The following is a 20,857-nucleotide window of genomic DNA, read 5'->3' on the forward strand; positions in this document are numbered from 1 at the left end:
AGTTTCTGCAATTGTCAGAAATGGGAAAGTGCAGCTAGAATTAAACGTATGTTAAATCTTTGTTTGTTGCTGGTAAAATTGATTTTCGAGAAATCTTTGAAAATGAGCATTCGACCATCGTTGTGGTTCCTCAACTTTTTATGGTCCCTGTTAAAAGGTAAAATTTATCATTCATCATTTATCATATTTATCGGTAGGAGCACAACCTGCTCTCAAGCTTTTTCATGCTCATAGTCATGAAAATGTATCTGTACCTCCTCTGTATCTGTACCTCCTCTCCTAACCTACAATTACTTAGCACTACCTAGCAGTATTTATTGTTGCACTAATGTCTCTGTCGCAATGTAGCTTGAATGTTATTCTCCCTTGTAAGTTGCTTTGGATAAAAGTGTCTTCTAAATGACTAAATGTAAATGTAAATGTTTAAGTTTGGTTGTGACGAGCACAAAATACAACCGCGATACTGGTTTCGCTTTTTCTCTATTGAATGGTGTATTAAAGTCAAGGTTGGGTGAGAATAGGGATAAAGGGTCATACCCTCAATATCAATTTCATTCATAACAATTTAACTGGATATAAATATCAACATTTGTGCGCCTGTGTACCCATCAGCCAGTGCGGTAAACATTTCCATGGTAACAGCAAGCTCCACCAATCAGAGACGTCGCTGTTACACTGAGGATTATGGGTAGTGTAGTCTCCATGACATCGTGAATGAAACATGTTTTTTCTTTAAACAAGGTTGATATACAGACTTGTGGCTTCTACAGGAGCAAAAACGTATTATTAAATATATTGCTTAATATTTACACAATATTTATATACGTTTCAAACCTTAATGCAAACCCTCACGCTAACCCTAACAAACTACAAAACCTACAATTCTGAGGAATTTTGTTGTGCATCTTGATGCAATGGCCTCATAGGTAAGGTAGTTAAGTTTTTATAAACCTACAAAGGAAAATAAGTTATGGGTGAAAAACGACATGCACAAGTTACAAGGGGTTCATTTGGTCGGGTAATATACCTGCATTTTCAGACTTTTTGCGAAGCCCTGAATCATAGGCCATTTTATGTGGCGCTGCCTATTGACACTACCGCCCCTCTAAAAGAACAAGTCCAGAGCTGTCCAAAACAGACCGTATGTGTGTGTATGTGACAAATACTCTCTTGAACTTGAACTTGAACTTGAACCTTATTCTGGTAGCTCTTTTATTACTGCGATATAGGGCTTCAAATGTGACCTCTGGTCAGGGTTCAAAGGTCAATATCTCAGTCGAGTGTCCACTAAAATCGCTCCAACTGACATAAGTTAACCTACAAGATGAAACTTTTTCAAAAATCCGACCCTGCCATTGCAGTGGGGTGCCAATGTTTTTTTGACTTTGGCATAGAATAAAAAAAAACAACCAAATCCAACCTTTTAAGGTCAAAGAAAGGCTCCCCATTCAAATGAATTGAGTTAAATCGTTCTGTGTAGAAAAGTCGGACGATCGCGCTCCGGGACAAGATTCAGTAGAGTACTTTTTGTGACTAACGGCACGAAAAAGCGTGACACCGTGTCGAAGAGCAGCGGGAGGCGACTTAGGTGAGGAATTCCCGACATGGCTTAGTAGCTTGGTGACCCTCGGTGCCTTTTACTCGCTCACCACGCGCAGCTTCTGTGCTTTGCCTCCACGTGGTTTGAACAAAACGTCCTGTTGTGCTGCGGATCCTTTCCACCTCATTTGTTTCGTGTCCTCAGTGGAGCAGGAGTACGGCACCATACGATATCAATGTTTCATACGGAGATGAGACTGCTCAGCTGCTGTGTAGAGTCCAGCCCCGAAAACTGTGATCTGTTTGTGTTCTTTTTCTGAAAAAACGCATTTTCCACATCTCATCCACAGAACGGCAAAACGCTCGCATGAGCACCCCAGGCCACTAGGGGGCGATAGTCTCATAAAACTTGATGTCAAACACCACGGAAGAACATTTTGGAGCATGCGGCGTATTGAGCTTCTTGGTAATATTCAATACTGTATGGACGCGATTCCCAAAGTTGGAGAGACGTTTAAACTTTGAAGTGCTGATCACAGGTAAACGAAGCGGGCGTCGACCAGCGCTCGTAGCTCCCTGACGCAGGTCCAGGTGCTGACGTTTTCCAAGAAGCTCTGTTTTACCTGCTCCACATGAAAAACACACCAAAAAACAGAAAGTGCCTGAAAAATCTCCATCCTGGAAGGCATTTTCAAAAAGCTTTGTTTCCATTTCCTCAAAAGTGGTTTTCGTGTGGGGCGGGGCCGAAACGCAGAGAAAACACGACGCTTTCAAAAACGTGTGCGGACGAGACCTCAGTGTCGTACAAACAAAAAAACACATAACGCCTGACCTCACTCATCACACACCTGAGCTCATTAGATTCACAGTTTGACTTCGCTGGTGGGATCATGACAAACACACACACACACACTATTTGGACCAATTTAATTGAATTTCAAAATGAGTTTGCTTTGACGACTTGTGTTTGGCACGCTGCCATTGGATGAGAGGTGTGTATGTGAGTGTGTGTGTGTGTGTGAGTGTGTAGGTGTGTGAGTGTGTATGTGTGTGTGTGTTCCTCATACCCAGGCAAAGCTTTTATTTGAACGCTGCTCTAATTGATTCTGGTTCTGATTCAGGACACCCCCTGCTGTCCACAGGTGGAGAAGCGTTACCCTGTCTGAGCAGGGAACAGGTGCAGCTTCGTGCTCCTCTGTATCTATGTCGCTGTTCGCCCCCCCCACACACACACACACACACACACACACACACACACACCTGGTGTTTTTCGGGACCGAGCTCTCCTGGTTTAAATTCAGCCTGCGTCAAGTGAGTTCACTGCAATTCCCCGCCATGTGGGAACAGAGCTCGTCTGCATGGTGGAGGTTGACATTCTCTCCGTCTCATTGTTATTCAGCAGGAAGAAGATGGCCAAACAATGTTTACTTACACACACACACACACACACACACACACACACACACACACACATCCCGCCACTTCCGTCATGTAAAGGAGACCGCAATGTTCCAGAATCAGACTCACGTGTTGAGCAAAGCACTGCCCTTAACAAGGGGGAGACATTGAGAATTCCTCCCTAATTAACTTCCATAACGGGGCACTGAAAAACAACGTCTGCTTCGAAATGTAATTAAAAATCAAAATATTATATATATATATATATATATATATATACACACACACACACACACACACACACACACACACACCGATCAGCCACAACATTAAAACCACCTCTAATAACCACTAATATTCTCGTGCAGCCGAAACAGCTGTGACCCGTGGAGACATGGACTCCACCAGACTCTGAAGGTGTCCTGTGGTATCTGGCACCAAGATATTAGCAGCAGATCCTTAAGTCCTGTGAGGTGGGGCCTCCATGGATCAAGCTTTTTGTTCCAGCACATCCCACAGATGCTCCATCGGATTGGGATCTGGGGAGCCTGGAGACCAAGTCAACACCTTGAACCTTTTGTCATGTTCTTCAAACCATTCCTGAACTTTTTTTGCAGTGTCTCAGGACGCCTTGTCCAGCTGAAAGAGGGCACTGCCATCAGGGAATTCCCTCGCCATGAAGGAGTGTCCTTGGTCTGCAACAATGTTTAGGAAGGTGGTGTGTGTCAAAGTAACATCCACATGAATCCCAGGACCCAAGGTTTCCCAGCAGAACATTGTCCAGAGCATCACGCTGCCTCCGCCAGCTAAGCTTCTTCCCATAATGCATCCTGATGCCATCTCTTCCCCAGGTAAACGACGTACACCCACCCGGCCATCCACATGATGTAGAGACATGATTCATCAGACCAGGCCACCTTCTTCCATTGCTCCATGGTCCAGTTGTGACACTCGCGTGTCCATTGTAGGAGCTTTCAGGGGTGGACAGGGGTCAACATGGACATGCTGAGCGCTCCCATACGCAGCAAGCTGCCATGCACTGTGTGTTCTACACCTTTCTATCATAGCACCATTGACTTTTTCACCACTTTGTGCTACAGTAGTTCTTCTGTGGGATCGACTGACTGACTGTTCACTTGCTGCCTCATATCTCCGACCCCTTGACAGGTGCCACTAGAACCAGATGATCAATGTTATTCTCTTCACCTGTCACTGGTTTTAATGTTGTGGCTGGTCGGTGAATTCTCTTTTGATATCTGACATTGAAAGACCATAAGAGCTTCTGATTAAAATTGTCAGGCAGCTTAAGAGTCTCGCTCAATAAAATGATAATCTGCTTTCATATGCAGAAGAGACTTTTTTTGCGTGTTGCTGAATTTCCTTTTAATTTAGACAGCGTTGCTCGGCTGTTACTCAAAGCAAATGAGGACGGATCTGGGAGGCTGGACAAGCGGCACAAAACACACGATTTAGCACATTTGGTGAGGATGGGAGCGTCCTCACTAAAGCCCGAGAAAAGTACCAGGACAACGAAGCTACAGTTCACCTGGTTAAATATCATGGTATGTGAACGCCGCACACTCCCACAATGCGTTTTGTCGTCACCAGCCCGAGCCGGGTTTCTGACAGGGAGCGGAGCGGCTTCTGCTGACTCGCACACTAAGGTAGGATGGAAATATCGTACTGACGCGTAGCCTCTCGTATGTGAATTCGGTCGCGGCACCGGGGCCTGGCTTTATTTTTGTTCCATTCACATGGAGTTTTTGCCCCTGGCACAGCTCACTCAGGCCTGGTGTATTCTGGGATTTCTGACTGAAGCTGCTGAACGTGTTTCGGTGGAAAATTCACATGAAATCTCCGGCAGGATTGGAATTGGACCTTAGAAAACTCCAATGAAAGCGACATAACAGCCATTGGAAGTGCACATTTTGAGTGTCTGTGTACTGGATAGTACACTCCTCAGTATACTCTCATAATAACTGCTGCGCAGGAAGTGATCAGTTTTTCAATTACAAATAAGGAAGATTAGATTCGGTCTACTGGAGCAGGCATCTAGAGTTCTGCTGGAAACCTGAAGGTCAAAAGGGATTTTTAACAAGCAGCTTCCAGAGTCGGGGATAGTTATCAGAGAAAGCGGCAGAAAGATCATTACGGGCACCGGCACAATTCGTCTGACAAACTGCAGTTAAACAACGTAGAGAGCGCAATTGCATCTCACGACCCGAGGAGGAGCCGGCGTGACAAATGATCCTGCTAAGCGGCAACGTGAGGGAGAACAGGCATGTCAAGCGGGGCAATGCAACAAACAATACAAAAAAAAAAACCCCAAAAACAAAACAAGACAAAAAAACATGTCAACTCTAACTCAGACATTCTCTGCGTTGGTGGTTTCATTGCATGCTCCAGCAATGAATGCCACCTTGGGGATGAATAAACAAAGTTTTTTTATTAACTGAATTAAAGTGGTAATCCATACGATTATTTTGTTCTTATTTTGTTGAAAAAAAAATCCATATTTGATACTTTATTTGGCTGGCACTTTATAAGAAACAGCCACCCGCTGCACGTGCTTGTCTATATGCTATTTCGAGTGTTGGTGGTGGGGTCCGCCTTTCTCGGCAAGATGAAAACTCATCTCCGCCACCACCACACTAGAAAAACCACAACAACAGAATGTGACATCATCGTAGAGTGAAGACGGGGCTAAAATGTGCAATTTTTGCATTTTCTTTATAAAGGGATTCTAGGGGCTTCTAGTGAAGTCCACCCAACACGTACGATCCGACGGATTACCACTTTAAATGACTCCACCGGCTACGCAACACACAACGACAGCGTTCTTCGCCGTAACAAGAGAACACGCGGACACCTCGCCGTTGTTTCAGTTCTGTTTTTAGTTTTATATTTTAGTAGCAAAAACAACAGTTTTGACCCCACAAACATGATTTCTTTTCTTTTGTGTTTTCTTTTTTTTTCCTTTACAACTCCGAGTAAGAAATGTACACCGCTGCTCCATGGCGACGCGCCCGCTCCCTTCCCCAGGCCGCCACATTCCGTCCGGAGTACCGTAGAAAAACAAAAACAAAAAAAAAGCCAAATATACAGAGACAGGATACAGTTCATCGGAGGGGTCGTCGGGAGTCTGGTCCCATCTTGTGGGCTTTAGATTGGAGCTGAAATTGAACCAAAAACATGCACTCCCCCCCCCCCATCACAAAAAAACTAACAAAAAAACCCCAAAACAACCTTAACGTTGTTGAACGTAAATTCTGTGTACTATTCAACGCACCACCTGTCAGATTTGGAGTCGTTTTTTTTCTTTTCAAACCAATGCGTTCCCAATTTTGGTGTTGACAGAGTCAGAGGGCTAAAATGCTGCCGGAGGCGTGAAAATGGAAATTGACCTTTCGAACCGAAAACGAGGGCAAAACCGAAAATAAATTGTGCAAAATAATAATAAAACCGAATCAATAAACCAAAAACTCCAAATAAATCCCTGTACCTTTCATAGGAGGGTGTGCGAGAATAACACGGCTTTCAAAAAAACGCATCCTGGAATATTTAGAAATATCAAACTCCAAACACAAAGGAGCGTCCCAAAATGGATGTATGCAGGGAAAATACAACACCCAGTTGTCTTGAAACATTTTCCCGTTGCAGTAGTTTCTGTTTCAATATTTGGCATGAAAACGTCTTACTGACTGTTCACATACATGGCTTAGGAGCTGATTTATTTAATCATCTATGTAATCACATGAAATCTTAAATGGACAGGACATAGAACCACTCAGAAAGCCCTCAAATATATATATACTCTGTATAGAAAGTAAATATATTCACATACACTTTTTGTCAATACTTTTTTTTTTCTTACATCTTTATGATTCATAGCAACACATCTAAGTATACTGCACCGTTAAGTCAGATAAGGTTGATCTGGTTCTGTGCGTTCTGCATCGTATGAAATAAGGAATTCTTCATATTTTAGACTTTTTAAAAGACGCGGTCACGCTGCTCATGTGCAGAGTGGGTGACCGACACGGGTGAATGTGTTTGTCCAACAACAACAAAAAAAAAAAAATAGAACACTTTATTTGCAATACTTATAGTGAATTTACACAATATAATCGTAGTCCAGGAGAACGTGTCGTCTGAAATAAGGAATGATTCATATTTTTGACTTTTTAAAAAGACGCGGTCACCCTGCTCTTGTGCAGGATGGGTGAATGTGTTTGTCCGGCAAAAAAAAAAAAAAAAAAAAGAACACTTTATTTGCAATACAGTGAATTTACACGATATAACCGTAGTCCAGGAGAACGCATGTGCATCGTGACACTGTCTTTTTTTTCCCCCCACCCCCAACGGGTCTTTATAGACGGCCTCGTTGCACTTCAGCGCAAAATTCTGAGGCAAAGCAATCCCGACATATTGCTCCTGCAGTTTGTGTTTGGCTGTATCTCTGGTTCCTCCTCGTCTCCTCCGCCTCAGCCGTCCCCTTTCGTGCGCTGCTACAGCGCTGCCTCACCCGGTCGCAGCGTGGGACGGACGTGCGGGACAGGGCGGGGGAAAGACAAGGCTCTTTGACCAGCGCGGTGGGGGCGGGGGTGGGGGTGGTTGTGCCCTCCCGTCGTCCCTGTCCGTCTCCTAGACAGTACTCTCCATCACCCAGTCGGCGCTATCTATAGTCCCCTTGCTCCCCACCGTGTCCCCCTCCTCGTCGCACTGCAGCAGCATGCCGTTCACCGACATGCTCCTCTTAGTCCAGATGCTACTGAGCCTGCGGGGGTAGTTGGAGGTCTGGGCGCCCCCCCCAGCCCCAGTGGCGCCCGCCACGTCCCCCATGTCGAAGGACTGACTCCTCTTGGGCTTGGAGTCCAGGGGCAGCATGAGCAGCCTGCTGAGCCGAGAGTCCAGCGTCCGGCCCAGCAGCGGCTCCTTGTCCGTGGGGGGCCTCGCCACAGAAGCCCCTGCCGCGCTCCCGGACGCCGCGGACTCCCGGCCTTGCGCCCCCCGCAGCTCCAGCGAGGTGAAGGCCCCCAACAGGTGGTCCAGGTTGGGGCCGCGGGGCTTGGCAGGGGCCGACCTCCAGATGCTGGCCAGGGTGCTGTTGGGGCTGAAACGCGCCAGCGAGCCCGAAGACGAGGAGGAGGAGGTGAGGCTGCTTTGGAGGGAGCCGCACTTGAACTCCACCACCTCATCCTGCAGCGTCACTTTAGACTTGGCTTTGGATTGCGCCGGGGCCTGGGGCTGCGTCTGGGGCAGGAGCACTCCGTTCTGCCCCAGCCGGCCTCCGTTGGTCTGGGAGTGGGTTTCGCTGACGCAGATCAGCTTCCCCGCCGGAGGCTCGCCATCGCCGGACTTGTAGCGCACCATGAGGATGACGATGAAGACCAGCAGGGTGGCCACGATGACGCCCCCCACCACCAGGATCATGGTGCCGCCCAAGAGCTGGCTGGGCAGAGACTGGCACTGAGGGTAGTCGTCCTGGGTGAAGAACTGGGTGCATCCCACCACGTTGGTGGCGGTCAGGGTGGTGGCCGAGTCGTCCCAGGCCGCCAACACGCACAGATCGTAGCGGGTGCCAGACACCAGGTTAGTCACCAGGAAGGCCTTGCTGGAGACCGGGATCATCCTGAACGGAGACAAGGGAAAGGATTGAGACTGTCAGGTTGGGGTGTGAAGATGATGAGCTCGCTCGTGGCTTGTGGGGTCTCCGTTAATGACGGCGGAGGCTGGAATAACATTAGCAGTGTGTTACAGCGGAACTCTTGAATGGGAAGAGCGGATCAGAAACACATCAAACATATCATTTTCAATATTTTTCCATTAAAATTGTTTTTTCAAACACTGACTTAACTAACCTCTGTGGTATTAGGAAAGCTATACTCAACGTGTTTTTTTTTTTTTTCTCCCCTCGATTTAAGCGCAGAGAGGTTTTCCATTTGCATTACCTGAGAGGGCCTGTCTGCAGCTAAGTCTGTCTGTGGTCCCCGCGCTAACCGCCAGCTAGCAGTAATTGGCTTTATCTCTCAGAGCCATCTGTCTTGCTGCTCTGAACAGAGCGCGCATTTGGTATCAGAGCTGCGGAGCGGCGGTAAACAAAATAACCGGGAACCCAAAGACGTCCCAGAAAGCCTTGAGGAGCGAGGCGTACTGGGCTTCGCACGGAACCTCGGCGAGCGGTGAAGTAGGCACCGCGGTACGAGCAAAGGGAGAAATTCACGAAAGAGAAACCTGTACCTGAGCAGCGTCAGTCTGAAAGAGGCTGGAGAAGAAAGCTGAACGCGGCCTCAGAACTCACAATTTTGGACCGATTGCAGATCATCCGTGAAAAGTGGTGAACAGTGACTTCCTCCACGTGAACACTGGGGGTGTTTTGGCGTCGAAAGGGGAACGTGAAAGTCCGCCGACTCAAGTTCAAGGGTTAAAGGCTGCCGCCGGAATTCTTGAGCATTTTTTGAGCGTTCAGTTCGTCTTCTTCGTTGTTTTTAAATTAGAATTTTATTATTTTAGCGTTTAAAAAAGTTTGGAGTCCAAAAAAGGAGAGGAGTTTTAAAAAGTTTTGAGGTAAGAGACGGGATCTGGTTTTGTGAGAAGGTCATGGTGAATGTTTACGTGTGGATTGTAGGAAGTGGATGAGGAAGAAACTAATTAGGGAGGAAGACAATGCAGGGAAGAAAAGATATGCATTTTGGGTGTCATGAGAGTAAAATCCAAGACTCCATTGAAATAAGAAAATCATTCGCGGAGTGACATTTATTCTTACACTGTTTGAAATGTATTTCATTCTTTTCATTATTTTATTATTCTACTTTGTAAATGCATTTTGCCTAACTTTATTGTCACTATCTGATGACTTATTTTAATGTAAGGCACTTTGAGTTACATGTCGTGCGTGAAAGGTGCTATACAGATAAAGGTTATTATTAGGGGTCCAGCCCCTACAGCAACCGCTGAACCCAAGGACACGAATGAAGCGCCATTGTATTCGGGGCAGTCCAGACATTTTGTGGTTCAAGTTTGATCCACATCAATCTACATTTGGAGCAGTAATTAGTGGAAAAACAAAAAATTCTCTGAAGTGGAGCCGACATAAGGGAGTTGCCAGACTAAGGGACCTGGGTTGGCGGAGTGGGGTGGGTTGGGGGGGTGGAGCCGACTAGGGTGGTGGGGCGGGGCGCTTTGTGACATCGTCAAATTTGTTATATATGTGCAGCGTGTGGCTCTGGGAGGGGCTCTCACGATGAATAAGGTTTGTATTCGGGCAGTTCCGGCATGCCTTGGTCCCAGTTTGATCTAGATCGGTACATTTTTGTGGAATAAGTGTATTAAAAACTATGTAATTTATCATCTCCGCAACGGTGAAATTCGCGCTCCCATGCACAAGATGGCGGCCCGCACAGGTCACATGATCGCACTGCAGCCTACTGATTGGTCATAGACAATCGGGAACTCAACAAGATGGCGGCGTGCACAGATGCAGCAGCTCCGCTGGCTCGACGCTCTCCCCTTTTCGCAGCCGCAAACACGATGAATACGAACTGTACGATTCGGGGCAGTTCTGACACACCATCGTCCGAATATGAAGTTATTTTAATGTACATACACTACAGAACTACATATAACTATGCTGGGTTATATGTAGTTCTTAAAATGCCGTACATGAGGACCAAGGACTAACCAACACAACCTTCAGTAACGTAAGTCCACGCCGATTGGTCAAACAAATGAGCCAATCGCGTGCTATGAAGTCGCTGTGAAGTGGTTAGAGGTCACAAACTAGGTCAACTGTTTTTGCGCTTTCATGGAATCGTGACCCATCTGAAAACTGGGATTTGAAAAAAAACAAACATGGATCCACAGAAAGTTGTCGCCACGTCCGGTCGGGTCCACCCTCACTGTGCGAGTCCGTGATGCGTTTTATGTACTCGGAGCGCGTCGGAAAACTAGTACCTGGGAAAATTGTCGTTACTAACAGAAAGACATCAACGCTTTTCGGGTTTCCCGTCACTGTGGCTGCAGCTCTATTTCCACAGACAACACGGTGAGTTATAACAATGACAAGTTGTTCAGACGGTTGTTTTCAAGAAACTTCATGTACACGCAGCTTCCCACAGCTAAATGCAGCGGGCTTAAAATGAAAAGGGAGAAGGTGTTGAGCAGTGACACATCCTTCCATAATAAGTCAAATTGCAAATGAATGTTAATGCCCAATAAATGTTATCTATATTACATAACAGGCGATAAATCTATTGAACAGAGTTCTTCAAATGAAGAGACAAAAAAAATCGACCCCGTGGATTGCTGCCTGCAGCTATATTTATTATTATTATTATTATTATTATTATTATTATTGTTAATATTATTATTAATATTATTATTTTTATTTTTATTTTATTTTTTATTTTTTCATGTTTTTCTGGCACTTGCTGGTGCAAATCAGCAATGAACTGATTTCAGCAGCGGCTTGAACCGGGGCTGAAAGTCAAACATACCAGGCTCTTGGGGTCATTGGTACATATGGTGAGCAGATCCAGGCTGTCACGCCAACCCACCCTGAAAAACGTTATTTCGCAAGCCAAGGGCTGGGAGAGGATTTATTTCTTCTTAAAATAATGATCACGAGTCGAAGCGCATCTGCCCTAACGTAAGCAAAGTTGCACCGCCGCCTCGCACACGTTCTAATGGGCCGCGTGGGACGGAGAGGAGGAATCCTGGAGCCCGGCGCCTTTTCCGGGCACCGTCCTCGCTTGTGTCCGTGCCTAATTGATTCCGGGTTCTCTGCGACTGTTTAATTCATTTAAACTCAAATAGGAGGATTAAAATTGAAGCCAAGGGGAAACGCATGCCCATGCTTATCAACAGGGAGATAACCGGAGGCTTTCCTTTCTGTATTTATTTATTTATTTTTTATCCCTTCCCTATGCCGCCCCTTCAGGCTGCTCAGAGGCAATTTGAAAAGAGCCTTTCTTGGCTTTCCAGAGATTGTGTGAGGCCGTAACATTAATCAGAACGATAGAGGAAGAACGTGAGGGCAGAGAGAGAGAGAGAGAGAGCGAGAGAGGGAGAGCGAGAGAGAGAGTGAGAGAGGGAGAGCGAGAGGGCAGAAAAACAGACGTAGAGACACGGCGGTGGGCGGGAAAACAGCGAGACAAAGAGAAGAAAGGGAGGGATATAAGAGAGAACGCGCGAGAGCAAAAGAGTGAGAGGAGGAGAGAGAGAGAGAGAGAGAGAGAGAGAGAGAGAGAGAGAGAGAGAGAGAGAGAGAGAGAGAGAGAGCAGCTTGCGTCGGGGGAAGACAGGTCACAGCTCAGGCTTCTTTAAGCTTAAGAGATTTGTCAGTTATTTGTTGGTTAATATTCAACATCTTGTCCCGGTCGCAACAAAGGCCCCGACAGGACCACGGAGCCTTCCCTTCCGGCTGCGTTGGGGCTGTCAGCAGCCATTAAACTTGAAACTTTATTTCCCCGCCGCCAACTCCCCGAGACTTGTCGGTTTGCAGACCGTCACTCAGTCCCCTGGCTGACCCCCCCCCCCCCCCCCCAGGCTGATTCCCCCCCGCCCCCGAGGCCTTTCCTCTCGACAGCCACGGACAAGGTCGCGGTGAGAGGTCCCCGCCGATCCGGCCCGGACATCGGCAGCACCGCCCAGGACGTCTGAATACACTCACGTAAGCTCATTCCCAAACGGCCCCCCCTTCTCCCGCTGCGGCGCCGTCGCAGGAGAGGGGATTAAATGGGTTGTGACGCTTTTCTCCATCTGCGTCTCCGCCCTCGAGCCTTCGCCTGGACGTGGTAACACATCCCCCCCCCCCCCCTTACTCTTAACTGCGACGGTAATGGATGAGTGCATTAGCGGGAGGCGAGCGGGAGGGGTGACGGCGCTACCTCGGGCTGGATCGCCCACACACACATACACACACACACACACACACACACACACACACACACATGCACACACACACACACACACACACACACACACACACACACACACACACACACACACACACACACACACCACGCTCAGACGATCTAATCGTGAGGTGGTGTAAGGACCTCCGCCAGGGGCCTCCGTCACTTCCACAACTCCCTCTCGTTAGAGAGAATTATGGCGTGCAACGGAGGGACGCCGCCGTCTGAAAGGCTCCTCGCGCTGCAAAAAAACAGACACGACCACACCCGGGGGGGGCGGGGGGAGGGGATGGCACCGGCGCCGACACCTCCGTCCGGACCGAGGGGTACGGCCGGAGCTTCCGCTTCCGACGGACGACTGGAGTTTTTTTTGCCCGAAACGCCAAAGCGGGGGCTCCTCCGCGGCTAAAAGCCCCAGACCGCTGCCGTAAACCTTGAAAACGTTAACGCTGACACCGTGCAGACACACGAAGAGCACGCGCTCCGGCCTGGGACACTGACGTTCCCGCCGGATCACAAAGGGCGGGCTGTCCGTCCGGGAGCCGGGAGGGAGCGGAAGTGGGGGCCGGCCCTTCTAATTTGGAGGACACAAATTACCCGGGAGCGGACGGTAAATTACAGCGCGCGGAGCGGAATGAACCCGGAGCCGAACTGAAGGTCCTGTTGACCTTGCGGCGTGCGGCGAAAGCTCCATTATACCGTCCACTGCGTTACAAATGTCTCCAAAGAGCGACTCCCACCCCCAAGGTTGATGGCACTTTCAAATGAGAAATTACGATTTCACGCCGTAAAAAACGTATTAGGTATCTCTTTGGTGATCCGCTCGCTAACCTACTGCGACATTATCTACGAAATAATCCTGTAACATTTCTGAGCGATGGACTTCCCGGGCGCAGGCCCCCCCCCCCCCTCGGGGCCGTAATCGATAGAACATGTTTCTCAATCCGCGCGTCCCGAGTCCAACACGCCTTTCAGCGGCCCCCAGCAGTGGCCTCGGGAAGCGGCCGCCTCGCATTCTCGAAGCGCGTCCCCTGTTAAATCACGTAACACGCGACACTTAAGTCATTATCCGGTCTGAGCGTCGCCCGAAGGCCTCAGCTCAATCCAGCTGAAATATTGCTAAAGGTCTGCGGCTGACACATAACTTCCATTTAAAATGGCCACGTAGGATCCCTTTGCCCTGCTCCATGGACTCCTATACTATTTACTCTTTTCAGTATGGTTGATGTGGCTACGGCCAATGTAGGTATGGCTGATGTGGCTATGGCTAATAGTGGTGTGGCTATTAGGGGTAGAGTTAATGTAGCTATGGCTAATAGGGGTGCGGCTAATAGGGGTAGGGCTAATGTGGCTATGGCTAATAGTGGTGTGGTTATTAGAGGTAGGGCTAATGTTGCTATGGCTAATAGGGGTGTGGCTCATAGGGGTAGGGCTAATGTGGCTATGGCTAATAGGGGTGTGGCTAATAGGGGTAGAGCTAGTGTGGCTATGGCTAATGTGGGTGTGGCTACAATAAACAGGATACTTCTCGCAGTTGAGAAATTGAGTCGTTTTCCGCACACGTCAAGAATGTGGCAAAGCAGGGTGGCGGCTGAGCGTTCAGGCCAAAGGTCATCCAAGGTTATCCAAATGGTGTCGTCGTTGTTGAAATATTCATGTTGGTGCTTGTTCAAACTCCATAAAAACGTAGTTATTTTCGTTAGACTGTAATCAACACCTTACTTGGCGTGTTTTACAAGTCCCAAAAAAGAGGTTGTTTTTTTTTTATCATGAATGCTTTTGAGATGAATGGATTTGTAATGTGAAAGGTACTGGTTGTAACCCTCAAGAAAACCAATTGGGGTCACGTCCGACCCCAGGCATATAAATTGATTATTTTATGAGGAACATTAGGTAACGCTTCATATTAAGGTGCTCGTAATAAGCGTTAGTTAGTAGTCTACGAGGTCCTCCAAGATGCATATTGACATTATTATTGGGTTAAGACTATACAAGTGTTTATAATAGCATTTATTAGCAGTTAACCATGCACTTACTCACAGTTAACTATGCTTTTTGCAGCTACCGGATCAAAACCGAGAACAATGCCTTAAGCCTTAATTAAAGGAGCAATAGAAAACTTTTTTGCTTTAACTTATCATTATGAAGTTAATGGTGATTGCACAGTGTAACGGCTTTACAATAATGACACCATCAGCGTTTAGCGTTTTGGCTCCCTATAAGTAGGGCTGTACCCGACTCAGAAGTTTGTCAGTCTAATCAGATTTTTCTGTTCATTGCGAATATTTGACTGTTCGTTGGTGGGGGCGGTGGTGGGGGGTTGGGGGAAGCTCTTCCTATAGGCTGGACAGGCGGCCGACTAGAGCGCCTTCATGAGGCGAGGTGCGGAGCGATTGGGGGGCATTTTGCACGCCTGTCTCCCTCTCCGACGGTACTGACTACAACAGTCTGTTTTTAGTTTATTTGAAGTCTCTACGAGTCGAGCCCTGTTCCTCCGTGCCCCGCCCCCACACTGTTTATAGGATTTTATTTTTGGAGGAAAGGGTCTCGGCGATCGGCCATCAGGGCAGAGATAGAGTCGTGTCAGGGTCCGTGTCTGGGCGATTCACACGTATAGAAATATATTTATGATGCCCCTTGTTTATAATTCCTCATTGAAATGTTATACCTGTGCATTTTGTAATCCTCTAGCTGTTTTATCCTGTTACTGTAATGCACCCCCCCCAAAAAAAACAAAACAAAAACCACTGGTCGACTTGGAGAATCTCAGTCGACTGATGGGTTTGGTGTTGGGTCTAGGAAATTGGGCCCGGGACCAGAGGTTGCTGTACGTCTGTTGCTCATTAGAGCAATCAACGAGCAACAGTTAAATCAGTTAAATGTTAAAACACACACACACACACACACACACACACACACACACACACACACACACACACACACACACACACACACACACACACACACACACACACACACGCACACAAACACACGGGGAAAGCCTCTGTCATGACATGTGTCCATCTGCTCCTGGCTTGTTCCATCTGTCCACTCTCTACAATAAACTGGTGTTTGCAACATCTCTGCCTGTGTCTCTGTGTCGGGGGGCCCTGACAACGTCACTCGGGTGGCGGGCGGAGCTGGCAAAGCCCCAAATTGTGATCAATGATCAATTCCTCTGCTATGCAACGACAGGGACAGCTACAGATAAGGCAGTAAAGTCACCTTCTGTCACAATATCTATTAACTGCCTTGATATATTTTCATTATAGCTGTGAACGCTGGGGAATTAAGAACTCCATGTTGTTTCAATGTTTCAATTTAAAAGTCTTTGCTATATTTTGTTTGGAAAGAGAAATAAAGCATGGACATTAACTGAGTGGGAAAATACTTATGACATTACATGGAATTAATTGAATTGCTCTTCGCAACTGTCATGTATAATTAGAATAATTACAGGAGGTGTGAAAGTGTCCAAATGAATAACCACTGAAATATTCTTAAAATGTCCATTAGTACAGAAAAATAAATGAAAAATGAGGCAGAGCAGGAACCCAAAGGAGGTTAACCTCCTCAATAAAAAACAGCTCTGATTATGCAAACGTGTGTATTATTCAAAGTATCTGCTTTACATGCCATTAAGTAATGGCCTCGTGGTTTGTATTCTGTCTGGTTCCACCTTCATCCTTGGGCCTGTGTTGGAAGAGCCGGAGCCTGGTCTCATGCAGTTACAGCACAATAACATGGCGCTGAACTGACAGAACCGCGGCCCACCGCGTTCGGAAATTCCCTCGGTTCTCAGCTACTGAACATAATAGCGCAAGACAACAGGCTCCTTGGTGAAGGAGAGGTCCGCTGATGAGAAGGATGCAGGGAAATGGAAGCCCGTTGCCGCTATTGAGAAATAATATTCGGGTGGAGGCGTCAGATGATAGATGGATCCCTTGGCTTCACCCACCTGATTGTGTAATACCATGGAAAACTGTGTTTACAACACAGCATCCACAGGGAGCTCTGTCTCCTGGACTCTGAACGGACGGTTCTGTAAACAGCCACTACTAAATGTTTAAAGCTGCAATAGACAACTTTTGCACCGCTGTTGCAAAGACAACTGGATCGCTTTTCCTCAGAGCGTCCATGTCAATGATCAACACGACTTTGGAAATAAGAGAGAAGACAAGCATGTTCACTGAAGAGGTCAGTTAATTAAGGTTGGTAAATAATTAAATAACAATTTTAGTTTCATTTAATTTCTTTCGGTTGCACCATCATAGATGTGACGTCAACGTCGCTGCCATATTAGAGCCGGCAAGACTGGCCTGTAAACAACTACAAGTAAACGGGGGGGCTGCAGTTTTTCTGGAAAAAAAACACTATAACCTTTACATTTCTCAACCCATTTCAACGAGTGGTATTTATATTGAAGGGTTTATAATCTACCTGGAGTACATTGCTCCTCCGTCCGACATTTCCACTAATGGTTGCGCATTGTTTGAGGCACTTCCTGTGACACACTGCCGTAAATCCATCATTTTCCCAGGAGTTTGTACCCGGTCCAGACAGTCCCAATGCACAGTGATATGGAGGCTTATAGGGAACCAATATAAACGCGGATGGTGTCGTTATTCTACAGCAATTACACTGTGCAATCAACATTAGCTGCATAATGATAGGTAAAAGCAAAAAAGTCTATTGCTCCTGTATTTTTCTTCTGAAGTTTAGCCCAAGATTGCACAGAACTGCCATGATTCAAAAATATTAACATTTGTGCATATGGAATTGAGGTGGAATTTTAAAAAAGCTGGGAAGCGAGAAGGGGGTTGTACACTGCAAACACAGGAAAAAAAAAAGACCCACTGGCAAACATTGTCAGTAAACCTATCCCCTGTGTGTTTACTATGACACAGTGAGTAAATGTTCTGGAGGAAGTTGAACTCTGCCTCCAAGCAAATCAACCGACCACCAGAAAGGTGGAGGTCTGTGAACTGTTGGGAAATTGGTTATGAGTGTACAAGCCCCAAGCGGCTACTAATTTACCTCATCCCTCAAAACACACTCCTTTTGTTCGTTTGATATTCTAAATAAATGTTAATATATTGTGGCATGAGGGTAAGATAATAAAATATGAAAATATCTGGGAAGCCAAAACTGTCTTTCATAGTTGCTGTTTTCTAGCTTTACAGCCAACAGTCATTCGCTGATAAACTCACTTAGATTTCTGGCTAAAGGCGAAAAAGATAAGCAAATGCAGAAATATTACACAACTTTATAGCACCATCTCAGCCTCACCCAGGATGACATTTGGATGATCAGTCTCTAACAACTGACGAGATCCCAGCGTGTATAAAGCCAAACTCCAGGCTTGAAAAAGTACCTTCAGAAACCTATGAGCCACATGTCACCGACACTTCTTACCTGTAGATCAGGACTTCATCATCAGAGCAGTTGTATTGGAGCTGGTACATCTTCACCTTGGGTGCAGTTTTACTGACGGTCCACGTGACCAGTGCGGACACGGCCGTCACCTCAGAGACAGAGACCACCTTCTCCGGTTGGCTCTTGGGAACCCCCTTGCTGATCCTGGTGGTGCCTGTGATGTCGGAGAGCCGGGACTTGGGCTGCGGTGGCTGCCCTGTGCCATTGCTGAGGTGAGGGAGCTGGATGATGGAGACCTCCACAGAGGCTGTGGACTCCCCGGCCACGTTGGCAGCGATGCAGGTGAAGGTGCCGTAGTCCTTGGACGTGGTGATGGTGATGCTCAGGGTGCCATTGCTGTACACCGCCGTGCGAGAAGAGTTGCCTAGCAGTCGGTCATCAGGGGAGATCCAGTGGATGGTCGGGACGGGGTCGCCAGTGGCCTCGCACCTCAGGCTGGCAGTCTGCCCCTCCAGCACCAGCATCCTGTGGGTGTGCTGGGTGATGAGGGGCGGCTGGCAGACAAACTCCTCCTCCTTGATGTACCAGAAGTAACGGCCTTTGAGGGCAGGAGGGGAGGCACAGGTCTCCAGGTCGTCATCCCTCTCCAATCTTCTCAGCCACAGCATCTCGCAGTTGCAGTGCAGTGGGTTCCCGCCCAAGCTGAGGGAAAGCTGGGGGGCGTAGGGCGTGGTCAGGATCAGGGAGTCCTGGGCGCGGGCAAAGATGGGGTCCGGAGGTAGCTTTCTCAGTCGGTTGGAGGTGAGGTCTAGCCTTGCCAGTCTCTCAAGGTCAATGAAGGTACCCTCCGGGATGAAGTCCAGCAGGTTGTGGTCCAAGCTGAGCTGGTGTAGGTTGATCATCTGGCGGACAGAGTCCCAGGGCAGGGAAATCAGGTTGTTGAAGGACAGGTCCAGATCCTCCAGGGATTGGGCCAGGTCCTCAAAGGCCTTGTCATGGATGCGACCCAGTTGGTTGTTGTTGACTATGAGGTGCTGCAGGTTGACTAGGCCCCGCAAATCATCCGGTCCCAGCTCAATCAGCCGGTTGTTGTCTAGGTGGAGCGAGCGGAGGGTCTCCAGGTCGCCAAAGGAAAAGGGCTGGATGTAGCTGATGGTGTTCCTCGACAGGGTCAGGTCCACCAGGTCCGTCATGTTGGCAAAGTCCTGCTGGGTGATGCGGAGGATGAAGTTGCCCCCCAGCCGGAGCTCCACTGTGCTCCGGTCGATGTCCGGGGGCACGAAGAGAAGGCCTTTGGCGGGACACAGGGTCCCCAGGGATTCTGACAGATTCTGGCACACGCAGTACTTTGGGCAGGCGTGGGCGATCATGGCTGTGGCTCCCAGGACCAGCAGGCAACAGAGGATGTGGTCCATGGTAGAGTCATACATAGGAACCTGGTTGAAGAAAAGATAGCGGGAGAAGAAGTAGAGGAGAAAGAGAGAGTGGGAATCATTAATATAATATCAATTGCGATGTTCTCTCTGCGCAAAGAAATCACCAGAACAAATAGTATATTACCAGTGCATCAAATCATTTTTCAGGGGTAAAAGCCTTCCCGCTCACTGCGGTTGCAGCTGCATAAGTGGATGGGAATTTCCAGACAATAACCAATAAATATGGCTCGCTTTGACCCATTATGTGGTGTATTGGTTTCATGCCGCAGACACACAAAGGACTAAACTGCCGTTGTCAGTATCCCCCGCTGGATTTCTGCCATCGGGATTGAGTCTTCACAGCCCGTGTAGCTGATTCTACCCTGGGTCTGTCTTGAGCTGTATTAATCTGAGGAGACTTTGGTTCTGCCTGAGCGCTGTCACTGTGTCTTTGGGCAAGATCTTGGGACTCGTACGGTATGCCCATTTGCTCATGGGCAGAAGGGAGGGCGATCGATGAGGCGGGGAAAGGAAAGAGAGCGAGAAGGAGGAGCGAGAGAAAGGTGGGGAGAATGCAGGGAAAACAGAGATGAAGGTGGAGAGCAGGAATAAAGCGAGGGGTGAGAGCAGGGAAGCGGTGAAACTCAAGGAAAGGCCGGGAGGGAGGGAAGGAATATGCGCGAGAGGAAATCTTTTGCTCCCGTGTGTAAATGTTCTCATGGGACGTCCAAGCACACGGTCTAAAAACGATTAATTCAAAGGAAGATACACTTTCCACGCTGTTCATCTTGTGTTTGTCTGGTGCTGTTCTGTGATGGAGCCCGTCATTTACAGACCCCTTGAGGACACCTGAATGGTCTGGATCGGGGAAGTCACGTGGTGGTCCAGGTCTATTTCGGCAGAGGCCATGGCACTCAGGTAGATAACGCTGTAATCATAATGCAGCTCTGTGATCGGGCGTAATAACTCAGCGTTGAGTGCTGGACAGCTGGCACTTATGGAGGCGTGCACAGCGGGCACAGGCCACCAGGGGTACTGTGCCTACAAGTGGGGGTTATGCTTTATATTTATGGGATGGGAATAAATTAGCATATCTCAGCGGTCAAATAAAATGGGACCTTGTCCACGACCATTTACTCCAGCCCGTCATTTTATTCCAGGTATATTGTCGCTGAACATGAGGCCTCCTCCTCTTCACTAATACCGTGAAGACAC

General features: G+C 47.8%; 1 protein-coding gene across 1 annotated transcript; it reads right to left on the minus strand.

Moving 5' to 3' along the window:
• Positions 1-7,581: 7,581 nt before the first annotated feature.
• On the minus strand, positions 7,582-19,657 carry lrfn2b (leucine rich repeat and fibronectin type III domain containing 2b; the record flags this gene model as incomplete). The annotated part of the gene is made up of 2 exons (XM_079996728.1): positions 7,582-8,569; positions 18,267-19,657. The coding sequence occupies 2 exons, from the start codon at positions 19,655-19,657 to the stop codon at positions 7,582-7,584; spliced, it is 2,379 nt and encodes a 792-aa protein (XP_079852854.1).
• Positions 19,658-20,857: the final 1,200 nt, after the last annotated feature.

This window comes from Zeus faber (assembly GCF_960531495.2).
Source record: "Zeus faber genome assembly, chromosome: 2".
Taxonomy (NCBI): domain Eukaryota; kingdom Metazoa; phylum Chordata; class Actinopteri; order Zeiformes; family Zeidae; genus Zeus; species Zeus faber.